The sequence below is a fragment of the Dipodomys merriami genome, unplaced genomic scaffold, assembly GCF_024711535.1.
Source record: "Dipodomys merriami isolate MVZ:Mamm:240054 unplaced genomic scaffold, mDipMer1.0.p SCAF_94, whole genome shotgun sequence".
Classification (NCBI taxonomy): domain Eukaryota; kingdom Metazoa; phylum Chordata; class Mammalia; order Rodentia; family Heteromyidae; genus Dipodomys; species Dipodomys merriami.
The window spans coordinates 3802309-3821940 of record NW_027206557.1 but is presented as its reverse complement, the minus strand read 5'-3'; the positions used below and the strand labels follow the sequence as shown (position 1 = coordinate 3821940).

The window sequence follows — 19632 nt, the reverse complement described above, 5'->3', positions numbered from 1 at the left end:
GGCCGCCCCAGGACTCCAGCCCCCCGCGGGGCCGAGGCGGGCTTCGGGGCCCCACCCGCACTGGAGGACCCCCGCGGTCGGTATCTGAATCTCCCGCGGTCCTCCCGCTGCTGGGCTGGGGGGAGACGGTGGCGCTGCGCTGCGCGCCCACCCCAGTGATCCGCGGGCGCTGGGTGTCTCGGGGCTCCCGGGGCGCGGACGTGCGGGGTGGGGGCGGGCTGGGCGGAGAGGGGCGTGGCCGCACGCGCGATGCCTTGTTCTCCCGGCCACACACGGCTGGTGGTGCCCTCCTCCCGTCCCTGGACCCTGGGGTCCTAGGCTTCGGAGTTAGGAGGGGCACCGAGACCTGCTCAGGTCCGGGCTGAGCCTCGCCTGGGCCCCATAGCCCACCCTGGGCGTCTCCCTACCTGCCTGCTGTGGTCCTCTGCTTGCCAAGGATGGCAGGGCGTGGGCCCCGGGCAGAGGCTGGAGAAGAGGCCGGCAAATAACGCCCTTCCGTGTCAGCGCTGCCCAGTATCACACACCAGGTCAGAATGAGACGGTCTGGGGGACACCCCCTCCCGCCCCCCCCCTCTGAGGGCAGCACTGGAGTCTGTCAATGCACAATGAGTGAAAGACTGCCATGTATGGAGATGCCTGCAGGTGACCATGTGTGGGCAGGTGACTGTAGGTGGTCATGTGTGGGGAGCTGACTGTAGGTGGTCATGTGTGTGGAGGTGACTGCAGGTGACCATGTGTGTGGAGGTGACTGTAGGTGACCATGTGTGTGGAGGTGACTGTAGGTGGTCATGTGTGGGGAGCTGACTGTAAGTGGTCATGTGTGGGGAGCTGACTGTAGGTGATCATGTGTGGGGAGCTGACTGTAGGTGGTCATGTGTGGGCAGGTGACTGTAGGTGACCATGTGTGTGGAGGTGACTGTAGGTGACCATGTGTGTGGAGGTGACTGTAGGTGGTCATGTGTGGGGAGCTGACTGTAGGTGATCATGTGTGGGGAGGTGACTGTAGGTGGTCAGGTGTGGGGAAGGTGACTGTAGGTGACCATGTGTGGGGAGCTGACTGTGGGTGACCATGTGTGGGGAGGTGACTGTAGGTGACCATGTGTGGGGAGGTGACTGTAGGTGGTCATGTGTGGGGAGGTGACTGTAGGTGGTCATGTGTGGGGAAGGTGACTGTAGGTGACCATGTGTGGGGAGGTGACTGTAGGTGACCATGTGTGGGGAGGTGACTGTAGGTGGTCATGTGTGGGGAGGTGACTGTAGGTGGTCAGGTGTGGGGAGGTGACTGTAGGTGGTCATGTGTGGGGAGGTGACTGTAGGTGGTCATGTGTGGGGAGGTGACTGTAGGTGGTCAGGTGTGGGGAGGTGACTGTAGGTGGTCATGTGTGGGGAGGTGACTGTAGGTGACCATGTGTGTGGAGCTGACTGTAGGTGACCATGTGTGGGGAGCTGACTGTAGGTGACCATGTGTGGGGAGGTGACTGCAGGTGACCATGTGTGGGGAGCTGACTGTAGGTGGTCATGTGTGGGGAGGTGACTGTAGGTGGTCATGTGTGGGGAGCTGACTGTAGGTGACCATGTGTGGGGAGGTGACTGTAGGTGGTCAGGTGTGGGGAGGTGACTGTAGGTGACCATGTGTGGGGAGGTGACTGTAGGTGACCATGTGTGGGGAGGTGACTGTAGGTGACCATGTGTGGGGAGGTGACTGTAGGTGGTCATGTGTGGGGAAGGTGACTGTAGGTGGTCAGGTGTGGGGAGGTGATTGTAGGTGACCATGTGTGGGGAGGTGACTGTAGGTGGTTATGTGTGGGGAGGTGACTGTAGGTGGTCATGTGTGGGCAGGTGACTGTAGGTGGTCATGTGTGGGGAGCTGACTGTAGGTGGTCATGTGTGGGGAACTAGGTGACCATGTGTGGGGAGCTGACTGTAGGTGACCATGTGTGGGGAGGTGACTGCAGGTGACCATGTATGTGGAGGTGACTGTAGGTGGTCATGTGTGGGCAGGTGACTGTAGGTGGTCAGGTGTGGGGAGCTGACTGTAGGTGACCATGTGTGGGGAGGTACCTGTAGGTGACCATGTGTGGGGAGGTGACTGCAGGTGACCATGTGTGTGGAGGTGACTGTAGGTGGTCATGTGTGGGGAGGTGACTGTAGGTGGTCATGTGTGTGGAGGTGACTGTAGGTGACCATGTGTGGGGAGGTACCTGTAGGTGGTCATGTGATTGATCATGTAGGGAAATCAAAGGACACAGCTCAAAGGACACAGATGTCAGGTGAGCTGGGTATTAGGGAAAGATCAGGCAAATGAAAGTAGATAGAGAAAGAAAGCAGAGACCTCAGCAGTCCAGAACAGGCATTAATCATTGCTGCTGGAGAGGGACTCCATATACCCAGCAGGGTCAGACAGACAGTGAACAGGAGCATGGGAGGGCTTTGGTTTTTATACATTCGAGGGTGAGAACTTTGGAATTTCTTTGCCTTGTCCTGTTGGGCATTTCTGACACCATAGGTCATGGGTGACGTTCCAGGGGCCTTGGAAGTGGGTGGTCAGTGGGCCATGGGAGCAACATGGAGTCATGAAAACAAAGCAGATTCCCATCACCGGGTACCAGCTCTTCTTCCACCCCAGGTTTATTCATGGGCCCAGCCAGAGCCACTCAGAAGACTTCTACACTTCAAGCCAGGCAGGAGCCCAGGGGCAAGAAGCCTGCTCTGCTGGGCTCCCCAGACATGGATGGACATGAACAGCTTCCTATGGTCAACTAACCACACAGCTAGACCTGCCTCCTGCCCAGGGGAACTCTGGAAATAGGATCTGGCATTGGAAACAGGATGTGCCAGGGGATGCAGAGGTGAACTGCACACAATACAGCCCTGAAAGGTCAGGGGAATCCTACCCTGGGGACACTTGAGAGCTGAGGAAAGTCATCTCAGAGCAACGCCATTGTGATGTCATTGCTAAGCCTCCAGGTGTGGTACAGAAATAGAGCACACGTGGTTTCTCATGAAAACAATGACGCCAGATGTTTTCCTGCTACCTGCTCTGATGCTCCACTCTGCTGTGCAGTGCCCTTGGAAACGAGAGAAGCTGAATGCCCTGTCTCATTCTGTATTCTAACAAAGGCTGGAGGGCTGAAATCCATTGTGTCTGCTGTTTGAAGAAAGGGAGAGGAGAAAAGGAAGGAATATTGTGAGACAGGGTCGAAAGTAAATCTGTTCAGAGTACACAGAATATACACAATGAGGTGTCACAATGAGACACCCTTGTGCTATGAATGTCTGAAAAGTCAAAATAAAATAATAATTGGCAGATCCCTTGTCTCAGCTTTTGATTTTTTTTGGGGGGGGGAGTTCTGGTCGTGGGGCCTGAACTCTGGGCCTGGATGCTGTCCCTCAGCTCTTCAGTTCAAGGCTAGCGCTCTACCACTTGAACCACAGTGCCACTTCTGGCTTTTTTTCTTTTTGCTTATGTGGTGCTGAGGAATCAAACCCAGGGCCTCAGGCATGCAAAGCAAGTGCTCTACCACTGAGCCATCTTCCCAGCCCCTTGTCTCAGCTTTTGTGTATGTCTTAAGTTTCCCACACAGAACAGTCCTGTAGTTTGGGGTTTATTGCTTTGTTGTTGTTGTTGTTTTTTAGTGGTCCTGGGGTTTGAATTCAGGGCTTCATGCTTGTTAAGCAGGTGTTGTACCACTTGAGCCATGCCTCTAGCCTTTTTTGCACTGGTCATTTTTGAGACAGGATCCCAGTTTTTTCCTAGGCCTGCGTCTGGACCACAATTCTATTTTATGCTTTCCTCCATAGCAGAGATGGCAGGTGGGTGCCCCCTGCCCAGACTCTTCCATTGAGATGCAGTCTCACAAGGTTTTTGCCCAGGCTGGCCCAGAACTTCAAGCCTCCTTTTCTCAGATTCCCTAATAGCTAGGTTTAGTGGCATGAGCAACTATGCCTGGGTGTTTTCATTTGCTGATTTTTTTTGTCAGTTGTGGGGCTTGAACTCACGGCCTGGGTGCTGTCCTTGAGCTCTTTTTGCTCAAAGCTAGTTCTCTACTCCTTTGAGCCACAATGCCACTTCCACTTTCTTTTCTAGTCATTAATTGGCTATGAGAGTCTCACAGACTTTCCTGCCTGGCTGACCTTGAACCCAAATCTTCAGATCTCAAACACCTGTAGTAGCTAGGTTTATAGGCATGATGCACTGATTTTGTTTTGGTATTTATGGGGTACTTGGGTACTTATTAGTTAATCCAGGCTGGCTTCCAACTCCTGTTTTTCCTACCTCAGCCTCTTGAGAGCTGGAATTGTAGGCATAAACCATCACTTCTGGAATGGAGCACTGATTTTAGCAGTGAAGTCACATCTAAGCCACGCTGGGAAGGGTGCTGGGAAGGGGTACAGATATTTGTGAGGAAAGCAGTGAAGACTGAGGTGCAGGTATGCCACCGTTTGGTGCAAGACCCCAAAGTTTTTACTGTAGTTGGATGCCTGCCGAGGTCCTGTGACTGAAATCTAAAGGCCCTTAGTGGGAGTGTTCTAATTGCTCTTAATTTTCAGTACCATGTTATAGGAAATAATGCTATAAAAGGAAACCTAATGTCTGTAATTCCCTCACCCTCTGAGGACATCTGCACATGCAGGGCTGCCTTCTCTGTGTGACACACCCCAGCCTGGTGAGGAGGTGCACTCCAGATCAGAAGCAGGAAGCTTTACCCTAAAGGAAGCCAAGAGAGGAGGAAGAAATAGTAACAATGTGATTTTTAATTACATACAGCATGACAAGAAGCATGTGTGTGAAATTACATAATTTTATATGTGATGTGTGTGTATTCAACATTACTAAGGTAAATATATGATACAATGTACTATCTACAAAGACATAGAGCTGGGCATATGCTAAATGTTCATGCTAGCCAGGTTATTTGATATGGTGTTGTACAATCTTTCTCTTTCTTTCTTTCTTTCTTTCTTTCTTTTTTCTTTCTTTCTTCTTTCTTTCTTTCCCTCCCTCCCTCCTTCCCTTCCTCTCTTCCTTCCTTTCCTTCCTTCCTACCTCTCTTTTCTTTATTTCTTTTTGTTTATGTGCCAGTCCTGAGCGCTGTCCCTGAGCTTTTTCGCTCAAGACTAGTGCTCTACCACTTGAGCCACAGCTCCACTTCTGGCTTTTTGGAAGTATGCACTAAGCATGCTTACATTTAATTAGCATAGTTCAAAACAGCAGTCCCTGACCCCAGCTACAAGTATATCCAAAACCACAAATCCCCCCCGCCCCATTTTGTTTCTATTTTGAAAACTTCTCTAAAACCTAGAGCTTTCCAGACTTTCTAAGCATGCTGCTATCTACTTCCTTTAAGTGGGTTTTTATACAAAAGTTAAAGTCATTCAGGCACCAGCAACTCACGCTGGTAATCTACTTATTCAGGAGGCTGAGACCTAGAGGATCTTAGTTCAAAGCCAGCCCGGGCAGAGAAGTCTTAAGACTCTATATTTCCAATTAACTAGTAAAAAGCAGGGCTGGAGGTATGGCTCAAATGGTGGAGTGCCAGCCTTGAGCAAGCAAGCTGAGCAAAAGCCCAAGGCCCTGAGTTCAAGCCATGATACCGGAAAAAAAGATGTTAAAATCATGACTCATATAAATATAAAATAAACATATGTCAAAGAGTTTATTAAGCTCATTAGTTAATTGAAGAGCTGATGTTTAAAATATATCTGGTTGAGATGGGGGTCTCTCAAACTCTTCTGTCCTTGAACCTTGATCCTTCTAGTCTCTGCCTCCCACTTCACCTACTTTGTAGTTTTCAAAAATCCTGCCTGAGTGGGATTTCAGAAGTGGAAAACTGAAGAGTACCTTGTCCAAAAGCTGTAAGCTCTTTGCTAATAAGAATTTGTACATAGGGATCTGTTTCTAATAAGAACTGAGGGATGATCTTGCTTGGTTTTGATTTGCTTTGTTGAAGAGTCAAAGAGGGTGGGGCTGGTGGCTGGACATACTGGATCAAGAACAGTCAATCCCAGGCTCTGGGAAGCCTGGGGTCCTGAACATGTCCCCAGCCCTTTGCTTCAGGCAGGCTCTATGATGGACACAAGCTGGAAAGATGAACAGCGACTCTATTATGGGAGACAAAGCCAATCCTCCCCCTATAGCCTTCTCCCAAACACATACATGTGTGTACACACATACACACACCATTACCCACTTGGATCAGGTGATGATAGTGGACTTTCCCATCTAGAGGGAAATCTACTTTCTCTAAACAGTCCTATTTGCCTCCACTCAGCCTCCTACCACAGGACAACAGCTTTTGATGCTAATGTCACTTTTCTCACAGTAATTGCCTCTGCTCTGACCACACACCAAGGCTCAGCATTAGGAGGGGTGAAGGAACCATCAGAAGACTGCCCACGACACACCCTTGGGACTCCAAATCACTTAATGAGAAGTGATGTGTCACTCTGAGCCAAGTAGTCAGCTCAAGCCTGCACAAAGTGAGTTTGCCTGTCCTTGTGTTCCCAAGGGGGCACATCAGAACCTGGGACTGCAATGGAGTACTGGGATCCTATTTCTAAGTGTGCAATCCAGTGGGGTTTAGTGTTGTCATGATGTATGCCAACCCCAGCTTGCTTTGGTGTCAAACCTTCCCATCGCCCCATGCAGACACCCTGACCTGGCAGCCATCACATTCTCCTGTTATATGAGGATCTCGTTAGTATTTGCAGGCTTCACCCTTCCTCCAGCACATGGAAAACACTGGGCTTGAACAGCCTCCAAGAAATCCCTAGTAAGAGAGGAGCGAGAGTGAGAGAGAGAGAGAGAGAGAGAGAGAGAGAGGTGTTTTGTGTACTGGGGCTTGAACTCAGGGCTTGGGCACTGTCCCTGAACTTTTGTGCTCAAGGCTAAGTGTTCTATTACTTGAGCCAAAGCACCATTTACAGTTTTTGCTAGTTAATTGGAGGTAATGGTCTCACGTACTTTGCTATCTGGACTGGGTTCAGTCCTCAGATCTCAGCCTCCTAATTAGCTGGGATTATTGTGTGAGCCAACAACACTTGACAGCATTTTTTTTTTAGAGAGCATTGTTCTTCTACTGTCTGATTTTCACTTCACTCTATGGCCTTAACACATTTTTAATTCGTATGATTTGAACATCATACAGTAGTTACCCTCATCCCTGGGGTTTTCCAGAACCCCCTGAAGGTCCAGGTGGTCCCAAACCTTCTGGACAGTATGCTTGTTTCTACACACATTGGAGCTGTAACTTTAACAATTTGAAGTATAACAATAAAAGCAATCAAGTTTTTATTTCTTCTGCACAACTTCATGGAGGATTCATTCTTAGTAGATCTTAGCAATCTCAGCTAGCAATTTTTCTCCTTTTGAGTTTTAACTTTCATTTAAAGGTAGCCCTTTTCTGGGTTGGAGGCATGACTCAAGTGATAGAGAACCTCCAGGCAAAGTTTAAGATTCCCAGTTCAAACTCCAAAACCCCCCTCCAAAAAAAAAAACCCCATCAATGTCAAGTGGAACAGAATACACGAGGGTGTCTGAGGTCCCATTTGTGGTTTTCCTCACAGTGGAAAACTCCTTAAGCTTCTGCAGCTCCCACCTTGGGCTGTGCACACTCCACCTGGGCAGGCTGCTCTAGCCCCTTGTCACCCTGTTGGTGGCACAAGCTGCCTCTTGCCTGACAATTCTCTCCACTAATTAAATGTCACACTTCCAGCTGCAATTGCCCAGAGATGCTCTCCAGACAATTCAGTAGAAGAAAAAAATAAGGGCCTCCCGATTTCTTGCTATCCTCATGAGATGCTAACCGTGAAGCTGTGAAAAGCCATGACAAATAACAGGGTAGTTAGGAGGAAGTGTCAGTGGTCTGTGGTCCAAGCAGCAGCAATTATGAGAGAAAAGAAAATGCTTGAAAGGAAGTAAGTGGAATCCTTTCCAGAGTGCTGACCACACACATACCTGAGTCACCTGCCATAACCTTCCCCTAGGCTGCCAAGGTTCTTTTTTTTCCCACACACACACATCCCCACCCCCAGTCCTGGGGCTAGAACTCAAGACCTGGCTCTGTCCCCGGCTTCTTTTGCTCAAGGCTAGCACTCTACCATTTACTGGAGGCACAGCTCCTCTTCTGCCTTTCTTCTTCTTCTTTTCTTCTTCTCCTCTTCCTCCTCCTTCCTCTTCCTCCTCCCCCCCTCGTGCTCCTCCTCCTCCTTTCTGCCTCTTCTTTTCTTCTTCTTCCTCCTCCTCCTCCTCTTCTTCCCCCCACCCAGGCTGGTTTCAAACTAAGATTCTTAAATCTCAGCCGCCTGAGTATCTAGGATTACAGATGTGAGCTACCAGCACTCTGCTCAATCTTGCTTTGGAGGAAACGAAGCTTCAAATCTTAAAGGAGTGACTCACTTTAGACCACACAGCCACTTGGTAACAAACTCAGATTTCCTGATTATCATTCTACTACTTTGTGCTGCTATAATAGAATATCTGAGGCCAGATAACTTTTTTTTAAAGATTGATTCAGAGATCCTGTAATAAAAATATAACTACTCATTGAACACTTGCCATGTAACTGAAGCCATGATGGAAGTTTACATATGTGATCTCCTCAACCCTAAAAGGTGGTTATTCTTTATTACATTCAGATCATGAAAAAGAGGTGATCAGGGTTAAGCAGCTCAATCAAAATCACAAGTAACAAATGTTAATAGGACTGGGGCCCATGGGTCTGACTCTAGAGCTCACATATGAAGACAAATACTGAAGACAGTATTTCATGGTAAAGGTGTCTCACATAGAACACAAAATGGAAGGGTGCTGGTGGCTCACACTTGTAACCCTACTCAGGAGGCTGAGATCTGAGGATTGCGGTTGAAAGTCAGGCGGGCAAAAATGTACGTGAGACTCTTATCTCCAATTAAACACCAGAAAAATGGAAGTGGCGCTGTGGCTCAAATGGTAGAGCACTAGCCTTGAACTGAAAAGCTCAGGGACAGAACCCAGGCCGAGTTCAAGAGCCATGACCAACACACCACACCACATCATATACACACATACACACTATGGACTATATGAATGAAAAATATATTTGCATTTTAAAAAGTGTGAGATGGTGGGTCCAGCTCTTTATCTGTCTGGGTCCTGTGACCCAGTAGTAGGAAGAAAGGATAGGTGCTCAGAAACCTGAGTTCTAAGGGTTGGAGGTATGACTCAGTGGTAGTATGTTACCCTAGCAAGTGTTGAGTCCCTCAGTTCAAACCTCAGAACCACTCAAAGAAACCTGAGTTCCACTGGGGTCTGCAGAACCAAGGCACAGCTCCAGCAACCTTCTAATTCCACAGTGCCCTTGGGTGGCCAATCGATATCATGTATCACTTTTCTAAATTCAATGAAACACTAATTAACCATTGGCAGGGTGGATGAAAGTTTCCCAAGTGTGGCTTCTGTGTTCCTGAGTGCTTCTCCAAGCACAAGTGCTTCTCCACGGTATTTTCTGACCCAATGCTTTCTTGGTTCATGAGTAAATAATAGAGGATTTTGGAGGGCCCAGTACATAGTACCCTTATTACTTAGAACAATTGTTCCCAACCAGGGTGGCATCCTGGCATCAAAGGACACTTGTCTGTGTCTGGAGACAATTCTGTCACTGCTGTAAGGGGGTAAAGGATTTTACTGAATCACAGAAGCTGCTAGAATTCCAACAATGCAGATATCCTCAACTGAGAATTAACCAGAAAAATGTCAACAGCACCAAGGCTGAGACACTAATAGTCTGTAAACAAACTGCAGACACAAGTGCAAGCAAGTGTAAAACCACCACCTAATTTAAGACTAGACTTAGGCCCTGACTAATCTGTGGACAAATGGCCTCTCTTGCTACTACAGCCACTAGTGAAGCTAGGAACACAAGTTCCCTGTAGGTCACTAACTCCTAAGGAAAGAAAGTAAGAGTTGATGGGCTGGGAAGGTGGCTCAGTGGTAGAGCGCTTGCCTTGCATGCATGAGACCCTGGGTTCAATTCCTCAGCACCACATAAGCAAAAAAAAAAAAAAAAAGAAAGAAAAAAGCCGGAAGTGACGCTGTGGCTCAAGTGGTAGAGCACTAGCCTTGAGCTGAAGAGCTGAGGGACAGCGCCCAGGCCCAGAGTTCAGGCCCCATGACCCGACCCCAACCCCCCCCCCAAAAAAAAAAGAAAAAGAAAAAGAAAGTAAGAGTTGAACTGACCACCCTGCTTCCCTGGTGGAGAGAAGAGGGGAGGCCACCATGACATCATCTGTGTTCCCCTCAAAGAGGAACAGAAAGAGCAAAGTATTCCTCCTAGCAAGTCAGTGGTAGCTGCTGTAACCTGCTCTTACTCCTCAAACTAGAGCTAAATCTTTTTCTTTGGTAATTCCTGGCAGGTTGAAATCTGTATTTACACTATGTAAACAAAATATGTATTACAAACCTGTGGCTTGTGTTTGTTCACTTGTTGGCTGCAACCCTAGCACTCAAGGCTAAGGAACAATTAACGAGTTTGAGGCTAGCCTGAACTAATTTCATCTCAACAAAAAGTTAAAAGCCCTGTATGATTCATAGAATCTCAATGTGCTCAAACTAAAAGAAAACCTGGTATTAGGATTTCCTTATCGCAGGTGCAGAGGAGAGAGGGAGAACATGGCGAGGGATGGCCAATTTGCAGACGGTACTGTGGACGATGCTTCAGGGGGCAGGTGAGTACAAGCCTCCTGCTGACAACAGGACAAATCACGCCTTTGATATATGTGCTTTTGAACTGATTCTAAGAAAAATAAAAATATGTTAGTGACTTACTACTCTGGCCACAAGAACAGACTAAATAAGTAATTTATAGTAAATCCACTTAATCAAATAGTATGTATCTAAAAATGTTGAAGTATTTTAGATATATGGACAATTTACCACTTATACTCAAAAGTATTTACATGGAGGCTAAATATTCAGGAGCATTTCTCTATGACAACAGGCACAGTAACATGTACTTGAAAGGTCTAATGCAATACATAGTGCAACAACTGCTTTTCCTTCTGCTCACCTACATCCATGTCTTTAACTAAATCAAGTCAATCAAATAGCTATTACAAAACATCAGTTTGAACTGAATTTTCTAAGTAATCCTGTTAGGTTTTCTAAACACATCTGTTCAAAATCCAAGTCCATCATTTGTCTGAACAACTACTGACAAGTCAGTAAGTGAAGAAGCAAACATAAGCAACACGAGCCAGGGGCAGTAACCAGAGCCTCTGTCTTCCACTGCTTCAGTGTAATACATGCCACAGCAGGTTAACAACATGAGCCAGGTACAGTACTAACCAGAGCCTCTGGCCACCATCACTTCAATGAATACATGCCACAGGCAGTAACCAAAAACATCTTTATTTTGTAATCTTCAAAAAGCAAACTCTTCTTTTACCAAGGTACTCATGATTAACTTAGAAAAATGGCATATGATACACTGTCACACTATTTCCCTTCAACGGGAAATAGCATTTTAAAATATAAACATTAAAAGATTAAAAAAAAATCCCATTTGCTTGCCATTATAAGACTAAACAGAATCTACGAAAGCCAAGGAAATCCATTCATACTTCAGGTCCTTCTCCTCCAGGAACCAGCTGAATGAAGGAAAAAAATTCATTAGTAACACCACCATGTTATTAATGCTAATGACAGTTACTGATGCTATCCACGTTAGTAACCAACAAACCACCTTTGCCCTTGCCTACTCTCATAGTTCCCAGTTTGTCTGGTCATCGGTATCTATATTCAATTCCCTCACCAAGGGGTTACCTGTGTTTAAAAATGACTCCTGACAAAAGATTAAAAAATCCAAGCAAACTCAACTTTAGGCCAAATGCCTTTATTATACAAAGGGTTACAATTCTCTAAGTCAGGTTATGAGTAAAAAGCTTCCTGGTCAATGTCATCCCTTCCTCCATTCCCCCAGCTTCTGTTTCTACCCTCAAGGCTAATACCTATTCAACAGCTGCTTTAGGTGTGACCAACAAGAACCCCTCTCCCATCTTAAGCACTACAGTCCACCAGTGTTCAGGGAAGCAAACATTGCTTTTATAATCCCTGCCTCCCAAAATGAGCCGACATCTAAGTAAAACAGCATATTGTGTCTTACCATGGTTATATTATTTCCATTCAGCAATATCTGATCCAATTTAGTAATCCGTCTTCCTTCTGGTGTGATTTCACTAATGAACAGATTAAACAGAGTCAGGATGAAATCAAAGCCAACATTTCAGAAATATTTTTCATCAAAAGTTATTCTAACAACTAGGTTGGGGTTAAGAGCACAGTGTTAGCATCTACAAGGTTCAATCCCCAGTAGACTATTCTTGTTATAAAATTAATGTGAGCTCAAACATTGTATTAGTAGTTTTCAGAGACAAAAACTGTCTACTCTTCATTAGAGGCAAAAAAAGACTGGCCTAAAATCCACACTACTGAAGCTCCTTTATGAAGAGAAACAAACTTGCCAAAGAAACCAAATATGAATAAAACACACCTACTACTTCCCACTTGCATCTGTAATCAACTCAGTTTTAAGAACAGATATTGGTCATGATCTTTGTAATGAGAATATCTGAGCCATCCACATCAAATACTTTCATCAGTTCCTTGATTTAACCTGAGCCTTAACACTGTTAGCTGTGTTCTGCACCTTTTACCTTAAAGCTTTGTCTGTACTAATGTCCTAAGAATTTACTAATAAAAACATTAGGATGATCACTTTCTTTTTTTTAATTAGTAAGCTTTTTATTGCAAAAATACCATACAGAGTGGTTACAATTACATGAGCAAGGAAATGAGTACATTTCTTATCAATCGTTGTTGCCTCCTCCTTTGTTTCCAAGGTGATCACTTTCTAATGCAATTTTACAAGCATCAGTAAATACTTTGTCTTTAAAGTAATTCTGACAGATAATCATTTCTCATCCATCATTTTCTTAAGAAACATACTAAAACTGCTTTTAAAGAAGGTGACAGTACCCCTCCTCCCCCACCTAATGAGTTTGTACTACTACTCACAATTCTGTGACATCTTCCAGCACCATATCTAAAATTTGGTGTTAAGAAAATAAATACAGCCGGGCGCTGGTGGCTCACGCCTGTAATCCTAGCTACTCAGGAGGCTGAGATCTGAGGATCTCGGTTCAAAGCCAGCCCGGGCAGGAGAGACCGTGAGACTCCTATCTCCAATAAACCACCAGAAAACCGGAAGTGGCACTGTAGCTCAAGTGGTAGAGCACTAGCCTTGAGCTGAAGAGCTGAGGGACAGCACCCAAGCCCAGAGTTCAAGCCCCACGACCGACAAAAAAAAAGAAAGAAAGAAAATAAATACACCAGGTTGAATTTACTCTAGCTTCTGTGGCTTGAACTCAGGGCCTAGCCACTGTCCCTTGGCTTTTTTCACTCAAACCTAACACTCTTAAGAGTGCAGTCACAGCTCCACTTCTGGCTTTTTAGTGGTTATTCACGCATCTCACAGATTTTCCTGCCCAGGCTGGCTTCAAATTGTGCTCCTCAGATCTCAGCCTCCTGAATGGCTAGCTTTACAGGTGTGAGCCACTGCCACCTGGTCACTAGGTTTTAAAAGGATATTGACAAAGTCGTCGAATCCGAGAAGTGTGCCAACAATTTCCTTGTCACTCTTCATCACTATGTGAATTCTTGATCCTATGCATTTGTCCACGAGCTCTGCGGAGAGAAAGGGGCCATTCTACCCATTCACTGTTTTAACAGGATTGATGCCTACCGGCATTTGGTGAAGAGAAGCAGGAAAAGCATCCACGCCACAAATTCAGGTCTTCTTATACAAGTCTGTGTTCAGTCTAACAGGAGGGTTTCCCCTCGACGTCCACTTACCTCGTTGGTGGCAATTGATTTGACTCTGGTTTTGTACTCAGATCATCTGACTAACATAGCAATGCGCCAACTTCCCTCTGACTCGACTCCCCTCGGTGAGGGTAGAGGCTGTGCTTATTTGGCCCACCGCCCTTTCCGGTGTCCCGGGTACACAGTGCCCGGCATCCACCCGGGGTCGCCAAGGCGTAGTGAGGCCTGCTGAATGGAGCCATCAGGTCACGGCCACCGGCACCAGGCAGCTCCGTCTCTCCACCGCCGGCAGCATCTGGGGAGCGAGACCCCATGTGGCCTCTCCCAGCCTCCCCACCGAGCAACGCCACCCGCTCAACTCGACGGCACCGACACCAGTCAGCGCAGCGCCAGCCACAGGGCCGGCCAGGGGCGACGCAGCGTGGAAGCGACGGCTGAGCTGCGGATGCGGCCGGGGAGAGCGGAGGCCGAGGCCGGGGAGAGCGGAGGCCGGGGAAAGCCGAGGCCGGGGAGAGCGGAGGCCGAGGCCGGTGAGAGCGGAGGCCGGGGAGAGCCGAGGCCGGGGAGAGCCGAGGCCGGGGAGAGCGGAGGCCGGGGAGAACGGAGGCCACGGCCGGGGAGAGCGGAGGCCGGGGAGAGCGGAGGCCGAGGCCGGGAGAGCCGGGGCCGAGGCCGGGTCAGCCGGGGCCGAGGCCGGGGAGAGCGGAGGCCGGGGAGAGCCGAGGCCGGGGAGAGCCGAGGCCGGGGAGAGCGGAGGCCGGGGAGAACGGAGGCCACGGCCGGGGAGAACGGAGGCCGGGGAGAGCGGAGGCCGGGGAGAGCGGAGGCCGAGGCCGGGAGAGCCGGGGCCGAGGCCGGGTCAGCCGGGGCCGAGGCCGGGGAGAGCGGAGGCCACGGCCGGGGAGAGCCGGGGCCGAGGCCGGGTCAGCCGGGGCCGAGGCCGGGGAGAGCGGAGGCCGGGGAGAGCGGAGGCCGCGGCCGGGGGGAGCCGGGCCCATTGGTCCCGAAGGCGCGGAGGGAGGGCCCGGCTCCAGGAGGAGGGGAGGCCTTTACCTAGCGGCAGCAGCTGCGACGGGTTGGTGGTAGCGTTAGCCGCCATGGCCACGCCGGAAGTGGTCTCACATCCATCGACGTCCGCGCGCGGAGTGTAAAAGAGCGCGCTTCCGCTTTGGCCGCAGCGCGCGCAGGCACGGACAGTCGCTGGACGAGCTCGAGAGCCAGTCCGCTCGATCGATCACCGCTTTCTCGATCGGCGGTTTTTCTCTCTGTTCCAGCTTCTGCCGGGCAGGTGGACGCCCTATGCGCCCCTGAAGTTTCGGGGAACAGTAAAAGATACCTTGCCTCGTGGATAGTCTTCCTCCGGTCTTATTGGACTGCTTATTCTGCAGTCTTATGGTCCCGTAGATTGTTGCATCGCATTTTAAGCCAGAATCTTTCTTCAAACCAATAAAATATTTCCCGCCTCTAACTCGCTGTTCGGCAATTCCGCCCCCCCAAAAAACCGACTCCTCTTCTGTAGTTTTTTAATCCATACGATTGAAAATCCACAGCCTTTTTTTTTTTACAGTTATAATGCTTTGTATTCAACAGTATTAAAAATTATACTAAGGACTTAAATTTTTTCTCACTTAATCTTTACCATTTTATTTATCTTTCTTATATTGTTAAATATAAAAGTCTTACTATAATCGCCGGTGGCTCACGCCTGTAATCCTAGATACTCTGGAGGCTGAGATCTGAGGATCACGATTCAAAGCCAGCCCAGGCAGGAAAGTATGTAAGACTCTTATCTCCAATAAACCACTAGAAAACCGGAAGTGGCGCTGTGGCTCTAGCGGTGGAGTGCTGGCCTTGAGCTGAAGAGCCCAGGGACAGCCCTCAGGCCCAGAGTTCAAGCTGCCAAAAAAAAAAAAAAAAAATGTATACTACAGGCATGTTCAGAGCCTCTGTGCTCAAGGCTAGCGCTCTACCCCTTGATTCACAGCTCCACTTCCAGCCTTTTCTGAGTAGTTTATTGGAAAATAGGAGTCTCTCTCGGCCTTTTCTGACCAGGCTGGCTTTGAGCTGTGATTCTCAGATCTCAGCCTCCTGAGTAGCTAGGAATACAAGCTTGAGCCTCCGGCTCAACAATTTTTTTTTTTTAACAGACAACTAATGGATGTCGCTGTAAATTTTATGCTGGTGTCATTGAAGGCGGAAAACTCATGCTTTTGCACTTCTATTTTTAAAAAAGATAGAAAGCAAACAAATTCTGCACCCTAGTTCTTTTTAGTATCCGGGAATCTTTGTGAGAAATCACGAAGATCACCTTTCATGCCTACAACACATGAGTGGTAGGCACCTACCACCCTCCCATTGAATAAGTAGGGGCTTGTTTTATACTATTAGACTAAAGGTTTGACTAAAATCATACTGTTTGACTTAAAAGTTTGAGTGCACAGATACATAGACCATGCATGCATCTATGCTGCTAAATATGATTCAGGAGAGAGACTCTAAGCCAGAGTGGAACTAGTGAACAGAAAACAAGTTTTACAAAAGGAAGGGAAGGAGCTGATGTTCCAAGGAGAAAGAATAGACAATAAGGGGGAAGGGACCTAGTGACAAACTTGGAGAGAAGTTAGCAGGTAACCCTTCACCCCACCAGCCCCGCCCCTCTCCATCTGGCCTCCTCCCTACTTGCCTCCTAACCCCGCCCTTCTCCATAGCTCCGCCCCTGCTCTATCAATCCCCGCCCCACCAAGTACCCGTCCAGTCCAGTGAGCCCCGCCCCATCCCCCGCCTACCCTTCTCTAACCCCGCCCCGAGCCACTGGCTCCAGCGGCCTCTGAAGGCTCCGCCCCGCTCACGTCGTTAGCCCCGCCCCAGTCCCCTCATTAACCCGGCTCCAGTTCCCTGGCTCCGCCCCGGACTCCTCAGGCCCCGCCCCGCTAGGTCCCTCCCGGCCCCGCCCTGTCCCGCCGCGGGCGGCTGGCGAGTCAGGTGACAGCCCGGAAGCTGCGGAAGCCGATGAAGGAAGAGCGGCTGCGGCCCCCGAGGGCCGGTGCGGACCCGCTCGGCGCACCGCGGCCCCGGCGCGGCCCTTCTGCGCGCGGCCCTCATGCGGCGCCGTCGCTGACAGCTGGAGGCCGCCGCTCTCGGTCCTCCGAGGACCGTGGGGTCGTCCAGCCCGCCGGCCTCAGCGGCTAACGTCGGCGGGGCCGCGGCTGCCTCCCATGGAGCAAGCCGGGCACGGCGGCGAGAGCGCCCTTCGGGGCCCCGTCCTGCACATCGTGGTGGTCGGCTTCCACCACAAGAAGGGCTGCCAGGTGAGGTCGGGGTCCGCGCCCCCGCCGGGCGCCTCCGCCGCCGCCGGCTCCGCTCGCGGGGCCCCCGCCCTCTGCCTGCGCTCCCGCGGATTGCAGCGCGCGCCCGGCGCGGGGGGGTGGGCGGCGGGAGCGGGGGCCGCGCTCCCCGTCCTCCCCGTCGGGGTCCGGTGGTCGCTTTCGGGGCGTCTCGGGGGACGTAGCTCCGGGCCGGTTTTCGGGAGGCGGGCACGGTGAGCTCCTTACCCGCGAGCCCCTGGGTGGGCAGCAGCTTCCTTTGTTTACCTCCTGCAGGCCTGGGAACCGGGGTGCGCGGGTGGCGGGTGGGCGCCCTCCCCGCGCACCCTCCCCCCCTCCCGGCCAGGCCTCGCGTTTTGCTCTTGTCCTGAGCGATTGATTTTGTTTGGCAAGGTCGGCCTCTCCTGGTCGGTCACAGCAAGCAAAATGTGCAAGTCGACTTTTCCCTGCGTCCTCTCGCCAGTTCTCGAATCCGACATCTGAAGTGGAACACTTGCAGGCTGGGTCCCGAAGGCCCAGGAACAAAATAGAAAACGGGGTTCGAGAGTCGCATACCCTGGAAGCAATGATGTCATAGTGTGCCAGTGAACACTGAAGTGCGTCTTATTAAAGTGTCGAAAATCCTAATCGCCACTGCCAGGCAACCTTGCATTTGGTTTCTTGTGTTCTGGAGAAAAATGTAACCTTTAGAAGACTTATTGGCAAAAGTGCAGTCCCTTAGAGGATGGTGACACAGAAGCTTGAAAGGAATGAAGAGATGTTTATTCTAGGCATTTTGAAGACTGAAGTTTCAGATATTCCTTATTCCTCAGGAAGCAGTAGCCTTATTCCCATGTGGTAGTAAAAAGTTTAGAGTACTTGAAAAGCCCCCGTGTTTGAACCTGTTGTAAAGTGACTCATGGTGTGTGTGTGTGTAAAGTGATTGAACCTTGATATGGTCAGCACTACAAACAGTCCTGGAGTCTGAGCTGCATTGATTGCCACCATTGCCCACATTGTCAACTCTGTAGGGTAAAGAAAGTTGGAAGTGAGCCAGGTGCCAGTGGCTCACTTATGTAATCCTAGCTGCTCGGGAGGCTGAGATCTAAGGATCCCCTTTCAAAGCCAGCTCTAGCAGGAAAATTCAACTGGGAAAAAACTAAGGGGCAGTGCCCAAGCTGAGAGTTCAAGCTCCCGTTCTAACAACTCCTCCTCCCCCCCACACACACAAAGAAAGGTGAAATTGAAGCCGCCACTCAGCTGTAGGGAATGCATTTTGTCCCTTTGTTGTTACTGTCACTTGCAAGTCAGAGTTTATTGTGCTTTCTACTTACTAGTGGGTGGTATGGCCTTGGTATCCAGCAAGGAAACACAGTGTTGTGTAGAGATTGTAGAAAACCAAACTGGCTGTAAGAGGAAAAGAGCACTGGAGCCACAGTAGCGCCTGCCTGGGGCTCTAGGCACAGCCTTTCCCAGCCTTTGGCTTTTTGGTTTTAGTCCCAAGGGGAAAGTGACTAGTTTTGTAAGCTAAACACTACGGAAAGTCAGGAGACTTGCCTTGACCCTGACCTCAGGCAAATCCTGATACCTTTACTTTCTTCCCACTTTCTCCTCCCAGACAGACTTTATGAGCTTTTAGATCTGGCATGAATCTTAGGGATTATCCATCCTAAGATGTGTCCTGAGCATTCACAGCTATTTTTTTCATTAAAAAAAAATCTAACAGATATTTGTCATCGTAACCACTTAGATGTGCACAACTGTCAGTAAACAGATCCTGGTGTTGGGTAATCCTCCCTGATATCTAGATTTCCAAAACCTTTCACTATACAGAAATACAATGTATTGTTCCAACAGCATTTTTAAAGCTATAAACACTTAAAAAAAAAAAAAGACCTGCCTTGTTTGTGGCTGTAATCCAGCAAATGGATCCTTATAGATATGATGGCAATGTCTGTGCTTGATGGATGTGGATGACGAGTAGAGTGGAAGAGAGTGGGAAGGATCTGTCCCAGTGTAGTGACAATTGAGAGTCCCAGTGGAGCTGTCTTTTGAGGTGCTTAAGGGGGCTTGATTTGTTACTGCAGCTTTTGAAGATCACATACCTGTCTTGTAGTGGAACAGAAAATGAAGCACTAGAAACCTAAGGGTAGACTTGGAAGTCACTCATTGGTAGAAAGCTTGCTTGGTGTGTTTGGTCCACAGCCCTAAATAAAAATCAAATCTGGCTCTGCAATTTAAAATCATGCCAAAAAAATAAAAAATAAATAAAAACATGCCATAGGTAGACAAAGGCAAAATGTACATTGAGTACAAAGGTGATTGTAGATAGACATGCATCCTGTAGCTTTTGCAAGAGCCAATCATTAAAGATTTTACTGGAGCTAACTTTTCTTAGGATCTTTTGCTAGTTTCCTGTTGTTGCTTTAATGGAAGTTGGCGGGATAGATGAGTGGTTTCTGGGGTCTAATG

General features: G+C 48.9%; 2 protein-coding genes across 2 annotated transcripts in view; one reads left to right on the top strand and one right to left on the bottom strand.

The window, feature by feature from the left end:
* Positions 1-11369: 11369 nt before the first annotated feature.
* Lsm5 (LSM5 homolog, U6 small nuclear RNA and mRNA degradation associated) lies at positions 11370-15016 on the bottom strand. The gene is made up of 5 exons (XM_070014209.1): positions 14912-15016; positions 13625-13720; positions 13052-13079; positions 12141-12213; positions 11370-11625 (listed from the first exon to the last, which is right to left on the bottom strand). The coding sequence occupies exons 1-5, from the start codon at positions 14955-14957 to the stop codon at positions 11593-11595; spliced, it is 276 nt and encodes a 91-aa protein (XP_069870310.1). The 5' UTR covers positions 14958-15016; the 3' UTR covers positions 11370-11592.
* A 1832-nt stretch (positions 15017-16848) lies between these two features.
* Avl9 (AVL9 cell migration associated) overlaps positions 16849-19632 on the top strand; it is a 40035-nt gene continuing 37251 nt past the window's right edge. The window contains exon 1 of the mRNA XM_070014213.1: positions 16849-17166. Within this exon, the coding sequence (XP_069870314.1) occupies positions 17074-17166 (93 nt within the window). The 5' untranslated portion in view covers positions 16849-17073. The remainder of the gene's footprint in view (positions 17167-19632) is intronic.